Below are 14,111 nucleotides of genomic sequence, written 5' to 3'. Positions count from 1 at the left end.
ATCGTCCGAAATGCCTTTTCCGCCTTCGAGATGGGGAATACGGTGAGAGGGCTCACGGGGCGGGTTTGCTTCTGCTCGAATAGCCGCATGAGTTCTTGCAGGATCGAGCTTACACTGGTACCGCGGCGGTTCCCCCACGAGCGCAAATCCATAGACATGAAGGAGACGTTACGCGTGAAGGGATGCATGTCCAGGCCGCTGTGCTGCTCAAGGTCTCGCTTTCCAACCCACACAAAGCGGCCAAACTCGCCCAAGCAGTTGAAACTTTCCTGCAGCAACCGCCCCGCCAAAGAGTTGAGCAGCACGTCGACGCCGTGGCCGCCCGTCCTCGCGCGGAGATCGGCCACGAAGGAGACATCTCGGCTCGAGAAGATGCGGTCCGCAGGCATGCCGTATTGTGTCGCCAGAAACTCCCGCTTGGCAGGGGTTCCAGCCGTGACGAACATCTCGATGACCGCCTAGGTAGCCAACGCCGCCTACACATGGCGGGGTGAGAAATCACGCCGTTCTTTTTACTTGTTGAGCTTTGGGTAGGTACCTGGGCAAGATACAAAACATGGTGGAGGAGTAATTCGTCAATCCCTACTCTCATTATATCCGTTGATAAGGTCCTGGAGCGTAGAGCTCGTGCTCCAGAAACGCATCCACCGCCTCGAGATCATCCTCCCATTTTCGCCAGTCATAGCGCCTAGGATCAGCCCCATAGCCATCATTTTCGCTCTGGCCGCACGCGCACGCGCCCAGCTCCTTCCAGGAATCCACTTCGTCCCAGTTCCAGCGACATTCCAACCCCCAATCAATGATACATTCCTGCAGTGTATGGGCATCCCGTTGCCTCTGGGCCCGCAGATGTGATGGGTGAATGCGATCGAAAGACGGATTAGGCATTGTCCATGCGCGGCTAAAGTCGACGAGTTTACCGCCGAGGTAGTTCATGATCTTAATGTCTCTCACAAGAATGCCGAGCTTGTGCAAATTTTCCAGGTCGCTGCAGAGATCGCTCACTTGGTCCGCTGAGAAGGGGTTATCATCCGTTGCCAAATCCTTGACGATCGCGTGAACAGGGCGGTCGAGGACGAGGGGCTCATCCGTCCGATCCCAAGGGTCGGGGTTGTCCTCGGGGTCCAGATCATCTGCATGGGTTTTGGTGCTCCTTGTAATAACCTCGAACTCCTGTTCGGGGGTGAGCAAGAGGTACCCATGCGCGCGGATAGCAAGGTCCTCGTAGTCCTCTTGTTTCAGGCGGCCATAGGCTCGGCATTCTGCGTTGAAAGGGTCAAAATAGTCGATGTAGAGCTGGTCAGATGCAAGCTTATGGTTGAGCCAACCGCCCACTGTTGTTTGTAGTCGGGCAGCTGCATTGAAGCGGAACTAGTACTTGCGCACATCACCGGGTCAACCCTGTTGTCACATGGCTGGCAGCGGGCGAGAGCGTTACTCACTATCTTGAGCGCGTAGTACGGGGCCACCCCGTTGATCCGGACCTTCCAAACGAAAGAATCCAAATCAACAGTTGGGTCGCCGAGTTCGTGGATAAATTCGATCTCGGCATGGGCGGTTGGCGTAAAAGGTGCAAGCTTCGGCCCTGGGAGTTGAGGTAAAGGTTTAGGGTGGTCTGCTGAAGGCGTTGCGGGATCCATAGCGCTGAGGGCAAACTCCGAGTCGTATCGCTGTTGAAATCGCAAGATGGAGCAGCGACGTGGGGCTGTGAATGCTAACTTCGGCTTAGACTAACAAGAAAGTTGCCATGTAGGCAGGTTGTCAACGACGAGATTCACCAACTTGTTCGGGCACGGGGGGATCGGGGGCCTAAGGCTCGAGGTGATCGTTGCAAGTTGGAATTGAAACCACGCCCACATTCCAAATATTCTGCTGTGTCCGGCAAACGCCTGGTCGTCTTGGCGTGCGCACGCGCCGAAAAACGCTCTAATTTTTGAAAAAACGGCCAGAAGACCAGAAATCAGTCGAACTATCTACAGCTATATCAACCAACCCACCACATACGCGCACCGCGCAAATACCTTAAGCTATATATCTAAATATATAGGATTCGAATATTGTATCCGATTAATAATGCGGATAATACGCGCTGAGATCTTGATGGGTTTAAAAACTGGTGAATTTTTGGTAAAAACCGCCAAGACCCGCCAAGCCTTGCCAAGATATCTTCGAAAAGTTCAATAAAAATTAAGAAAAACAGAAATCTATCGATACCTCAACGCGCATTATCCGCATCGTCGATCAGGTATAAAATTCAGATTCTACGTATCTAGATATATAAGTTGAGGTATTTGCGCGGTATACGTATATAGTGGGTTGGTTGATATAACTATATAAAGTTTTTAATTCTCCTTTTCCCCTTTCAAAATTCCAAAAAATTAGAAAATGTTGCGCAACCCGCGCGCGCACGCCAAGACGACCAGGCGTTTGCCGGACACAGTGAGGCTCTGAGCAGCGAAAAAGCAGGTCGCCAAGACCGCACAAGTCCCTCACAGCCTGAGGTTGGTCCAACAGAGCTCAGACCAACAGAGTTCAGACCAGACCAACAATGAGATCTGCCCACTCAAGCCCATTCTTGGCTTCTTCTGGCGTCTTTCCACAAAGTTCTCGACATATAACCCAGTTAGATACCATCCACGTGTTGCCGCCCACTCCCAAACCTCGAGCGACTTTGTTGCTTCCTTACGTTACCTAGGTTGCTACCGCAACCCAGCCTCGAAAAGCTGCCATCGTACCAGCTTACTCCTGGCCACTTCAATGGCCAGAAGAACCCCCTCTCCCCCCGGGGCCCCTCCTAATCTACCTCAAACGCCATCGCCTAATCGGGGTCCAACACTATTACAGATCCTCCAGCGGCCGAACCCGCCGATTACTGACAAGTGGGCCGGTGGGTGGCACAACACACGGTCGGCGGGCGACAGCTTCGATGTGGTGGAACTTGACGACAAACAATCATCGGTGCAACCGTGGGCCGACTTCACCTTCCCTGCAATCCACCTGGCCTATGGGCATCTCCTTCACCAGAATATCCGAGCCTTGGAAGCTAAGTACCGGGCGCCATTAACACCCTCCCCCGGACAGAGGGTGGGAGTTATCGTTGATGAATCCAGCGTCGATGCTTTCGGCATGGATTGGACACGAAACATCGTCAGAGCGCCCATTCGAACAGCAGGCAAGCAGCTCCGTCCTATGATGTCCTCGAATTCGGGCACCAGCACCAGTGCAGCTCTGCGTCGCCAGCGGATAGAGTGGGTAGTTCCCAAGGACAAAAACTCCCGATTGAATCCTGATTGGGTAAGTGGGTATTCCGTCTCTTTTCGACGATGGAACGCCACGAAACCTAGGGTGTCGTTAACGTTTATGCACTGCAGGTTGCCGTGGACGACGAAGTCGAGATCGTGTATCGAGAATGTCACCCGGACGAACGCGAACCCAAGCCCCTCGTGTATGCGGTGGGGGTTAACAAGATCAGCCAAAAGTGGAAGTCTGAGTGGCTCGCGACGCCATCCGATGCGGCAGTGAAAACGGACCCGTGGATCGCGATGAAGACAACGCCCACCAAGTCAGTTGCCTTTGAGCGCCTGCTACCCCTTAACCAAGTGGCGACGTACTGCCGGTACGCCGAGACCCGGTACGCCTTCATTCTTACGCAACGAGAGCTGGTGGCTCTACGCATCAGGCGCATCCCCGGACGTCTTGGTGGGCGTATCAACAAACACCACGCGGCAGTCGAGTACGCCCCGGTGTCGTTGACGGCTAGCACGGGTCTTACCGCAAACTTGGCGATTTGGGCCCTGGCATGCTTGGGGATGAATGATGAGCACCGCGCCATGGAAAAGTCTGGGAACATGCCGCCGGATTCCATGGCGCGGGTCACCTGGTGGAAGTTCAGTGACGAACACGAGGTGTACGAGAATGTCGTTTCCAAACGACGGATTCCCCAGTCAGAGTGGAAGTCAGAATACGGCCAGTTCGTGCACCTGACTGAGAAAGAAGGCAGAAGCTTTACCGAGGCCTTTCTATCTGGCCCCCAACCATTACCGAGAATCAACACGGCGACGCAGCCGATGAAGGTTCTGACTCTCCAACCGCCTCCACCCACGACGGAAGCCGCCACGATGGAAGCCGCCACGACGGGAGGCGCCACGACGGGAGGCACCACGCGGGGAGGCACCGGGCCCTCCACCGCGGAGCCGCGCACAAAGCAGGTTTATATCAACAAAAAGCCCGGGCCCTGCACCGCCACCTATCACAAGGCCACTGGAAAGTGGGTTGTCACTCACCAAGGTCAGACGTTCCCCATCGTGCGAGACGGACGGAAAAGTGTCATCAATATGCACAATGGCACTGGGGTTGAGGTGGAGGATGCTACCTAGATATGCGGGATTCCTACCTTATCGTTAGCCGAGTGTCCGTCTAACATCCCCCCCTTCAGCGGCTATTTCTACCTACCTCCCCCTTTTCTTCTTCCTTCCTCTCCCGAATTCGGCCTCGTACTCTAGCCAATGGCGAAGTGGCGCCGTATGCATGCTTGTTAGTAGAGGCATCAGTGATAGCAGGTCTGAGTCTGTAGAGGGAGTATATACGGCGAGCAAGATTCAGTTCCGGAAAGTTTCTCAACCCTTCTTCAAGACTCAATGACCTCGCCGTCATGTTGCCCCTGGCATCGGACCACCCCAGTGGCTAACGTGTTGGGATCTATTAATTAGTGCCGTGGGCGCCCAACCCCCCTTCGCCTTCGCCCCGACGCTTCTTATCTGATTGCCGGTGGCATGGGCGGAAGCGGACGGTCCATCTGCCAATGGATGGCGGCGCATGGGGCGCGCCAGTTGATCGTCATGTTTCGCTACGCGCGTCAGGAGCATGTTGCGGCCAGCCTCGACGGGGAGGGTTGTCGGGCGCGTGCTGTGGCTTGCAACGTCGCCGACGAAGCTCGGCTGCGCGAAGCGTTACAGGGGCGTTCTGATTTGCCTCCGATTCGCGGTGTTATCCACGCCGGCATGGTTCTCAAAGGTATGACATGACGACTCTCTCGTTTCTATTCCTAGAGTTGCCGCCCGAACATCACAGATACTGATTGATCGTAAACAGGATATGGCATATGAACGAAAGAAACTCGGGTACTTCCAAGCCCCGTTGCGCCCCAAAGTGCAGGGCAGCTTGAACCTGCACAACCCTTTCCAGGACGTCGACTTCTTCATTATGCTGTCGTCGCTAGGCGGAGTTGTAAGCACCGCTGGGCAGGCCAACTACGCAGCCGGGAATGCCTTTCAGGACCCGCTGCCAGGCTTCGGGCGGGAGCAGGGGCTCCAGGCCGTGGCTATCGACTTCGGGATGGTGGAAACCGTGGGCCACGTCGCAGCGAATGCGCACGACATCGGCCAACGGCTGGAGCGGGCCGGTCTCGCATCGATGACCGAGACGGATATGCTTCGCATTGTCGAGTTGGCTATCCGCGAACCGTCTGCGTCGGCCCAGATCACAACCTGCATCAGTACTGGACCGGGACCGCAGTGGGAGAAGTCGATATGGTACCGTGAGGGTCGTTTTGCAGATTTGCGATACCGGAAGACGGTCCAAAGTCAGGCCGAGACCCCAACCAAGGGCGAGGAAAGGCTGCGTGACCAGATCGCTAGCGGCCCAGCGGGGGTGGGAGCGGCCGGGGTGGTGTGTAAGGGTGTTATCAAGAAGATAGGGGTCATGTTTGGGCTGGTCGAGGAGGACATATCACCGGTCAAGAGTACGGTTTGGAAGATTACGGTGTGGATTCGTTGGTTGCGGTCGAGATGTGCAACTGGATCATCTCGCAGATCGGGGTTGACATTTCCATCTTCGAGCTGATGCAGAGCCCGTCGCTGGCAGATCTGTCGAGTGGACCAAGTTGGCTGCCATGTGGAAGAAGTAGAGGGACGGAGCTAAAGACGGTTGGTCGGGAAATGCCTGACACTGCCATAGTATACCTGTGTGTCTCTAGCAACGAGGGCCAAAATGTTGGGAAATATGCTTCCACTTGGAAGGACGAAAGTAGGATTCGTTCATAATACAGCGTGGTAATACAGCAATATTTGAGCTACCGAAGGAACTAGACTACCAGAGACTAGGTACCTATCCAAAAGAACTTGAAGCCCAGCCCAAGACACCGACATACCTTATTCTACCTAACTTACACCAGGGGTGTTCCAGCCAGCCCCCTTCGCCTCAACCAACCGATCACGCCAATCCCGTCACCTCCCTGCCACGATGGTCCAGCCACCAACCCGCCCCAGTGGTCCCGCCACCCACCACCCAACCCACAGCCGCTCATAGCAACACCCTCAACGACCCCGACCGCCCCGGCCCGCCGGCTTCCGGGGATCTTCCTTCACGGCCGGTCTCGCCTCCCGCGCGGGGCCACCGCCTCGGGCCCCGCCTCGGCCCCGCGCACTGGCAGCGCCGCCGGGGCGCCTGTCGGGGCCGCCCATGCTGAGGGCCGACATGCCGGCGGCGATGTCGAACGGGGCGGCCGACGCGGAGCCCTGGTTGCGGGACTGGGGGCCGCCGCGAGGGGGCCGCGGCGTGGCGCCGCGCGTGTGGGACGACATGCCCCCCAGGCCGCCACCGCGGGAAAAGTAGGCCGCGTTCGAACCCCCTTGGATGGGTCCGGTGCCGCCGCCGGCTGGGCCGGGTTGGGCGGGTGCGTGTTGCTGCTGCTGTTGCTGTTGCTGTTGCTGCTGCTGTTGCTGCTGCTGTTGCTGCTGCTGTTGCTGTTGCTGCGGTTGCTGCTGTTGGTGATTGTCGAGAATGTCCATAGCATTAACTGCTGTACCATAAGGGAAAAACTTCACTGAAAGTGTTTTTGCAACCTCTTCGCAGCAAGGTGTCCTGTCCTTATCGCAGAGGGCCTGTAGCCTTGGGGGGCCGTTGTTAAAGGTCCCAAGAACGAGAAGACGGATCGCCTCAGCCCCCTGGTCCCCCCGCACCTTTAGAGTCATCATTACTGTGTTCATGCGAACCAAAACAGTGTCCTCAGCATGAAGTGCCGGAAGAGGGAGCTTGCCAAACCTGGACGCCGCTTTGTACCAGTATTTCGCGACAGACGGACCGTAATCCACCATACTATCGCGCATTTTTCCTCTGGGAATAGTACCACAGAAAACATACCAAATTTTGGTCCCGGCGTAGTCTTCCTGGTAACAACCCACAGCAACGAGACGGCTATTGCTTTTCGTTAGGGAATGTCTTCTTCGGTCGGGGTCAGCCACGAGCCACTGGTAGCATTCCATGCCGATGTCGTATAGCTCTCGCCACTTCGGCCTCTCCTCAAAGCCACGGAGATCCCTAATCCACGTGGAACTCTGATCTTCATCGTACTGGTCCATGAATCCCTTGGTGCAAGGAAGGCCAAACTGAGCTGGGTGGAGCGACATGTTGACTTATCAAACCCGAGGCAACGGAACCAGAATGAAGACAATAAAGGGTAAAAATGCGAACCCGACCCGCGAGTGTGGAAGGTGGGAAACTGTTCTCGGCCGGCGAGAGTCTGGTAAGGCGGATGGGAGCGAGACGAAGGTGAAGGGCAGGAATGTGTTGAGGTTGAGGGAGGAAAATGAGTTCGTATCTCTTGTTGAACGGTCCTTATATCTCCATCGGTCCTTTTCCCCCGTAACCGGTAAATGGATGCGGTGATCGTGATGAGACGGCCATGGCCTCTGATTAGGCCGCCTGCTCTCCCAGATGGCTAGAATCTTGTGTCATCCTGGGCTGCCGCCTCCGTGAAAGTTTCGATAGACGACCAACAGCACGGTGTGAAGCAGCTGGTCTGGGGGTCTGAGACAACGTCAACGGTTATTGTTGGGCCGGCTGAAAGAACGGAAACTGGACATGGCCAGATTCCGAGACCTGCCATGCTCATACGTTCCATGGAACATCTCACACAAGCCAGTCGTTAGGGTCCTACGATGTCAAACACCCTCGTGAGCCCCGTCTCCCGACCTGAGTCGGGGCGCCTCATGGTGGCCGACGGTCGTGAGAAAAGCACGAGGTTGGGTCGCTGCGCCAGACCAAGACAGCTTTTCAAACCAGGCCAAATCTGCGGGCATGCGGAACCGCTGTTGTTGGTGTTGGATTTACAGGGGCACTGCAGCGACGAAGCCAGTTGACGGACGGGTTACCTTGCGTACCTAGGTACTCTCAGACTGCGCCGACGCGGCAGGGACAGAACGTTGCCGGAGTCACGTGATCTAGGTACCTGAGGAAGGTCCAGACCACCTACCTAATTAATTAGGACCCCAGTTCCGGCACGCATCACACAGCACAATATCAAGCTAGAAAGCAACTGAACCAAGCCAACAACGACTCTTGTTCTATTCGGTTTAACTACCGGCTCTACTTCCATTCTCCAATCCAGTGCTGCTCGTTACTTCGACTTCGCCATATCGTGGCTGCTACCTTTTCCGTCTCTTTTCCTTTTCTCTGTGCCGCACCTGAAAAAGGCGTCGGTCGGCGGTCAAGGCCAACCACCCAACACATTGGAACCGAACCAACCGTCAATCTGCCCCAACCCGGAACGCTCAGTCCACGAATAACCCAAGTCATTGACCATGACGTTGGGGTCCCGCGCGAAGCCAGCACCGCCGCTTTTACGCCTCCCCCCAGTCATCCGACGTCACATCTACCGCTTTCTTGGTTTGGCATCGTGGAACGGCTCCCCTTACGGCTTCGACCTGAATGGCCCACGGCGCCAAGTTAGCTGGCTGGCTTGGGCATGGGAGGAACAAAACCCCAATGACTTTCACGGCATACTGCTCTCATGCCGGGACCTTCACGCCGAGACAGCTGCCCTGCTATACTCGGCCAACCGATTCATCCTATACTACACGAACCCTGGTTCCCTCCAGCCTCTCTTCGCGCTGACCCCGATGGCCCTATCGTCTCTTGCCTCCCTCAAGGTCGTTCTTAATCAAGCCTCCTGCCACCAGCGGATACAAAACCACGACGGCCGGGATTGCTGCCTTTATCAGTGTGATTGGCATTCGAGCGCCGTCAGTTCCACCTGTGAAAGGCAATTCCATTCTCGCGAGCACCAGCCCCCGCTGCTTAGCCCAGCGCCTGAAGGTGACGACGACCCATCAGAGGCAACCCGAGCTCTGCTAGGCGAGTGGCAAGCCGCCGCTAGCCATCTATCTCCTTACGTCACCCCTGGACGCCTAGAGCTCAGCCTGGTCTGCGATATTGACCCAAAGCATGAACAGGCAGTCGAGCTAGCCAGATCGGCCCTCGGGCCCCTTCTTCTCTTCCCGTTGCTGAGGAGCTGCCACATCCGCCTTTGCAAGACGCCCGATTCTCGGCTGCGCCAACTAGCGCAGGATGCTGTTTTGCAAAGCACTGGCCTGTCGGCCCCGTATGCGAAGCCGACGTCGACAAGAAGCACGCTCGTAACCCTCCCGCGTGAGCTCCGGCTTCGCATCCTCGAGCTTACTGACCTTGTCACTCCGAGTAAGGAGGTCTGGTGGAGCAGAGACAACCCCAAATACGTATGGTGGGATATGGGAGGTACCGGGCACTGTGTGGACAACGCTTGGTCCGACTGCCAATTCAACGCGTGCTGGCACCGCACCCGCACCCGCATCCGCGCCCACGGCGGGTCATCCATCGGCTGTTTTTGTCATCGCCGACACGCGGCCTTTTCGGCTTCCTGCACCTGCTGGGCTGCGCCCGGGCCTGCTCTGTTTCTCATTTGCCGCACCTTGTATCGGGATGCCCAGCTGGTCTTCTTCACGACCAATCGTTTCGTCGTCCACGACTTTCGTATGCTCCCGCCTTTTTCGATGCCGCATCCTCGTCGCGGGAACTCTGAAATCGTCATAGTGAACTACCCATTAAAACGCCTCGCCGCCTCCCAATTCTTGCGCGAAGTTGTCCCTGCCCACTGTCTCGCGCATCTCCGCTTCCTCGAGCTAGTATTTCCTCCGTACCTTCCCTCTACGTGGCCAGGAACGGACCATCCGGCAATGCGGGACTGGTGGGAGACAGTTGGATGGCTCCGGGACAAGATCAATGGGCCGGCACTCACTCTCCGACTGGTCGTAACCGAGCATAAGTACGATGCGCCGGGTGGTGATAACCCCATTATCACAGCCGCCGAAGGGGCCATAGTCCACAGAGCATACATGGATCTATTACAACCTCTGAAACAGCTGGCCGAAGGGACGGACGGTCTCTCCAGGTTTTATGCTGATTTACGGTATCCATGGGAGCGGACGGCAGAGTCCCTGGAGGCTAGGCCTGAAGACGATGAGCCGAATTGGTTCCGGGAGGAAAAGAAGGCACTGAAAAAGACCGCCGAGCGATACGTCATGGGTGACCGGTACGACAGCGTATACGCGAATGATAAGGAGGAGCCGAAGCACAGCCTTTGGCAGCACGTTACTTACAGGCACTTTTAGGCGATGGAACCACCCCCTGAGCACCCCCTGAGCACCCCCCTGAGCAGCTGAGCAAACCGCTGCCCTGCCAAGAATCTCGACGTCGGCGGCCAGGGCCGAGCACATGACATCATCGCTCAGAAATCATCCCTCAGCCACCCACGCGGCGACACGTCACCCCACATTTCCCGTCTCACCACCACCATTTGTGCTTCATACCTCGGACCACAACTTCACCAGGACAGCCAAGACCAAATCAACGCCTTTATCAGCACAGACTACGGATTCAGATACTCCGATCCATATCATTGAACAAACACGCGACGAGCCGACCCATCATTACCAACCAACCCCAACACTCGCTCACTCAATCATAATTGAAACCCCAAAACAAACCTCTCACCAAGAAACCCCCCTCCCCGCACCCAAAGAACATGGACGCCCAAGCCCCCCAAAACGCCCCCATCCCCCAGCCGGCGCCCGCCCAGCTCCACAACCTACACACCGCCCAGCCGCCAGCTTCGCAGCCTATGAGTACGACCCCCCTTCCCTTTTCCGCCTTTCTGCCTTCCTACCCACCCACCTAGAGCAGCGAGGTGACTCGCGGTCTCGTTAGGAGATAACCGAGGTGGATAGGTATGTGAGACGGGAACTAACTAACCGAATAAACAGACCCGCAGAAGCCGCACCCCGAGAGCGAGGCCGAGCTGGGCCTGCGTGGCGGGCGGAGTAGTCTGTGCCCGGGCCGGTTTTGCTTCTGTGTGCCCTGCCCGTTGCCGTGCGATTGTTGTATTATTTGAGGGGGTGGTGGTGGTTTGAGGGAAGGGGGGCTGGTTTAATGGGATGGGGTGGGTTGGGTGAGGTGGTTTCCTTTTTGATGCAGTGGCGCTTGGTTTGGTGGTTGACATGAGGAGGCGGTGAACTCAAGGGCGGTAATGCTGGTTGTGGTTTTGGAAGGGCTTTTGGTTGATTGAGTTCACATCGGGACAAGCGAATACACAGCGAGCGATTCGATTCTGCTTCACTCATTATTTACCTTGCACATCATTCATACAAGGGTTACAATTAATGAGGGATCATGGGGGAACGAGCCGATAGATGTTGGCTCGACGGAATCGGTGCTTGAGCCAACGGATCCGAAGCTCGAGACAAATGTAAACCGTCTCTAGCCTTGATCATCTCGCATTCTGGCGAACTTCCTGTGCCCCCAAGTAAACATTACATTACATCATAGAACGATGAAGACAAGCCGGAATGCATCCCATTTCCTCAGATAACAGCAACCGCCCCCAGCACAACCCCCGCAACCACAGCAATCCACGACCCGCCCACAACATTCCCCGCGCTCGGCACAGTCGTGCTGCTGCTGCCCGCTTCATTCCCCCCGGAACCGGCGCCTGCACCCGGAGGAGGTGTCGACGCCGGCGGTGGAGTGGCCAAGGAGGTGGATGAGACATCGCCGGTGGCTGAGCCACCTCCCCCCTCCCCGGTATGCGAACTCGGCGAAGCCCCCGAGGAATACGAGGCATCAGCACTATCCGTCTCATCCGCCCGACCCTCCCCCCATCTGTCGGCGCCGCCCCCGTCATCGTCGTGAGCGTCGTCCTCTCAGCCGTCGGACTCGCCACCACCACCACACTCGAACTACTACTACGAAAACACGGCATGAACCACGCCGACGTCGTGCGCGTCTGCGTGCCCGCGTAGTAAGTTGTCGCACCCGGGCACGTCGGTCCGGATGGGGCCCGCCCGCCCGCCCGCCCGCCGCCGCAGTTGAGCGGGTCGCAGATCTCGCCCGTGCCCGGGTCGTCAATACTAGTGCACGATGCCGTCTGCGCAGGTCCCGTATGTGTTAGGCGCCTTCGCAGGCGGAGAGGGCGGGTGTGGCGAGGGTGAGGAGGGTGAGGGCGAGGGCCCGGGTGGGTTTGGCCATTTTTGGGGGTTCGGGGTTGGGTGGCGATGGTGGTGATGAGGTTCGTGGGATTGTGATGAGCAACAACCTGGGGATGATCACGGTATGACGGATGGAAAACTCGTGCGTAGATTTGCAAGGTGTTGCTCTCCTTATACAGATCTGTACACACGGTCCAAACTTGCCGTTTGAATCTTGCATGAACTAACAGTCACATCGGCGAAAAGCAAGAAGAGAGATTACCCACCTAGTGTAATTTCCCCGACTCCTTCCAACACCCGCTTCCAACGGAGGAAACGGCAGTTAAGTTCACGTTGTTCGTCTGGCCAGACTCCCTCCCTCGACCCCGGAAGGTTCCCCATCGACTTTCCTCTTTCAAATGATAATAACCGTCCCTGAAGACTGTTTAAGAGAGGAATGCCTGTTTTTATAGTTGTTATGCCGACGTCCTTGCTTGTGAACGTGAACATAGAAGCCGTATTTTGTTTTTGCTGCGAGGAACTTCAAGTTTGCCTTCTTACCTAGGTACCTAGTTATGTTTTTAGCGGCGGAGGGTGGTCTCGAGTGACAAGCCCACGTCACGACAGATGTTGTTGTCCAGGCATATATTAGAATTTACATTTCCCAGCCAATACTACATGTAAGAATACAGATACATGTCCCAACCTCGCAATGCAATCCCAACGCTCTAATGCAATCCAACAAGTTATCCAACCTTCAAACTTTTTCATCCCATCACCAACGCAGAACAGCCTTGATCTGGACATACCAGAATCCACCGCAAAGACTTCGGAAGAATGACTCACCGTGTCCATCATCCAGACTTCGAACAAACGGCAGCACCGCTTTAGCCTCCTAGCCACCCCAACAAACACCAGCGGGCGCCGTAGGGCGCCGTGATTCAGTGTCATACTGTTCCAAGCTGAGTCGTGGTATTCGACCTGCTCGACCACGGGGCCAGTTGTGGCGAGCCCTCTACCACTGGAGAGTCCCGCCTTCCTCTCCGAATCCTGCTCCAAAGACTTGCCACCGCCGTCGCAACGGCAGATTCCTGGAGGGCTCGTCTTGATCGTTGTGTCGCCGATGTGGCCGTCCGAGGCACGGGACTAAAGGAGAAGCTGTTGCTTTCCATTCGAAATGGTTGAGGGGTTGTGCCAGGTGTCGTCGGGTCGTCATCCGGAGCTGATCCGGATTCCTTGATTCGCTCTTTTTCGCCCTGCAGAAACGAGTCGTGTTAGCCTTTTTACCTGTTCATGCCCCAAAGACTTCAGAGGATCAAAGTGCGGTGGAGCGAAGAAGTACTTACCGGCGTCAGTTGTCTGGATGGTATCAGAAGCCAGCGATCAATCTCTAGCATCTGAACCCATGGTTAGTACCGGTTAACAATACCTAGCCAAAAGTCTCAGGACTAAACAATCGCGGAATAGTAGGCTGTACCCTCAAATCATATTGCCCTGGTCCACATATCCTTTTCACCTCTTCGTCTACTTTTGCAGGCTCGGCGCCACGCGTCTGGAAGTAGAACTCGGCCGGTCCCTCTGTTCCCGGCGCTTCCCCCGTGCCGAACGTGTCCATTCTTCGTGCGGCTGGAATCGAAAAACGGATAATGGCCCTTTAAAGATCGTTTTAGTATACGACAGTCCGTGAACCCGCAATTCTCGAGTGCTGAGACTGGAGTTCAGCTCGAAGGTTGGAAGCCGCACATGGGGAATGGCGCTGTCAGAGTTTGGAAGATCGGTGGGGGAGGCCCTCTCGGGGTCGACTCGGCGTGGTCCAACAAAAGGGGCGCAGGACAG

General features: G+C 56.3%; 5 protein-coding genes across 5 annotated transcripts; 3 read left to right on the top strand and 2 right to left on the bottom strand.

The window, feature by feature from the left end:
• Nucleotides 1–279: 279 nt before the first annotated feature.
• B0H64DRAFT_402515 (kinetochore Sim4 complex subunit FTA2-domain-containing protein) lies at nt 280–1,931 on the bottom strand. Its single transcript, XM_062804239.1, has 2 exons — nt 1,443–1,931; nt 280–1,371 (listed from the first exon to the last, which is right to left on the bottom strand). The coding sequence occupies exons 1-2, from the start codon at nt 1,638–1,640 to the stop codon at nt 592–594; spliced, it is 978 nt and encodes a 325-aa protein (XP_062658580.1). The 5' UTR covers nt 1,641–1,931; the 3' UTR covers nt 280–591.
• A 1,261-nt stretch (nt 1,932–3,192) lies between these two features.
• B0H64DRAFT_444086 (uncharacterized protein) lies at nt 3,193–4,376 on the top strand (the record flags this gene model as incomplete). Its single annotated transcript, XM_062806755.1, has 2 exons — nt 3,193–3,294; nt 3,372–4,376. The coding sequence occupies 2 exons, from the start codon at nt 3,193–3,195 to the stop codon at nt 4,374–4,376; spliced, it is 1,107 nt and encodes a 368-aa protein (XP_062658579.1).
• A 462-nt stretch (nt 4,377–4,838) lies between these two features.
• B0H64DRAFT_444085 (KR domain-containing protein) lies at nt 4,839–5,905 on the top strand (the record flags this gene model as incomplete). The annotated part of the gene is made up of 3 exons (XM_062806754.1): nt 4,839–5,003; nt 5,092–5,740; nt 5,847–5,905. The coding sequence occupies 3 exons, from the start codon at nt 4,839–4,841 to the stop codon at nt 5,903–5,905; spliced, it is 873 nt and encodes a 290-aa protein (XP_062658578.1).
• A 391-nt stretch (nt 5,906–6,296) lies between these two features.
• On the bottom strand, nt 6,297–7,671 carry B0H64DRAFT_201274 (uncharacterized protein). The gene has a single exon (XM_062799262.1). It carries the CDS (start codon nt 7,404–7,406, stop codon nt 6,315–6,317), a length of 1,092 nt encoding a protein of 363 aa, XP_062658577.1. The 5' UTR covers nt 7,407–7,671; the 3' UTR covers nt 6,297–6,314.
• Nucleotides 7,672–8,280: 609 nt separating this feature from the next.
• On the top strand, nt 8,281–10,851 carry B0H64DRAFT_402507 (uncharacterized protein). Its single transcript, XM_062804238.1, has one exon. The coding sequence runs from the start codon at nt 8,580–8,582 to the stop codon at nt 10,422–10,424; it is 1,845 nt and encodes a 614-aa protein (XP_062658576.1). The 5' UTR covers nt 8,281–8,579; the 3' UTR covers nt 10,425–10,851.
• The last annotated feature ends 3,260 nt before the right edge of the window (nt 10,852–14,111 follow it).

The sequence above is a fragment of the Chaetomium fimeti genome (genome assembly GCF_033439085.1).
Source record: "Chaetomium fimeti strain CBS 168.71 chromosome Unknown B0H64scaffold_5, whole genome shotgun sequence".
NCBI lineage: Eukaryota > Fungi > Ascomycota > Sordariomycetes > Sordariales > Chaetomiaceae > Chaetomium > Chaetomium fimeti.
Note: the sequence above shows the minus strand (reverse complement) of the source record. Positions and strands in the feature narration are given on the sequence as shown.

Excerpts from the sequence above, each read along its gene's own strand:
- B0H64DRAFT_402515 (XM_062804239.1), bottom strand. The coding sequence starts at position 1,640 with ATGGATCCCGCAACGCCTTCAGCAGACCACCCTAAACCTTTACCTCAA. Across the intron at positions 1,372-1,442 it reads CGTACTACGCGCTCAAGATA|TTCCGCTTCAATGCAGCTGC; the intron begins GTGAGTAACGCT and ends CGCAAGTACTAG.
- B0H64DRAFT_402507 (XM_062804238.1), top strand. The coding sequence starts at position 8,580 with ATGACGTTGGGGTCCCGCGCGAAGCCAGCACCGCCGCTTTTACGCCTC.
- B0H64DRAFT_201274 (XM_062799262.1), bottom strand. The coding sequence starts at position 7,406 with ATGTCGCTCCACCCAGCTCAGTTTGGCCTTCCTTGCACCAAGGGATTC.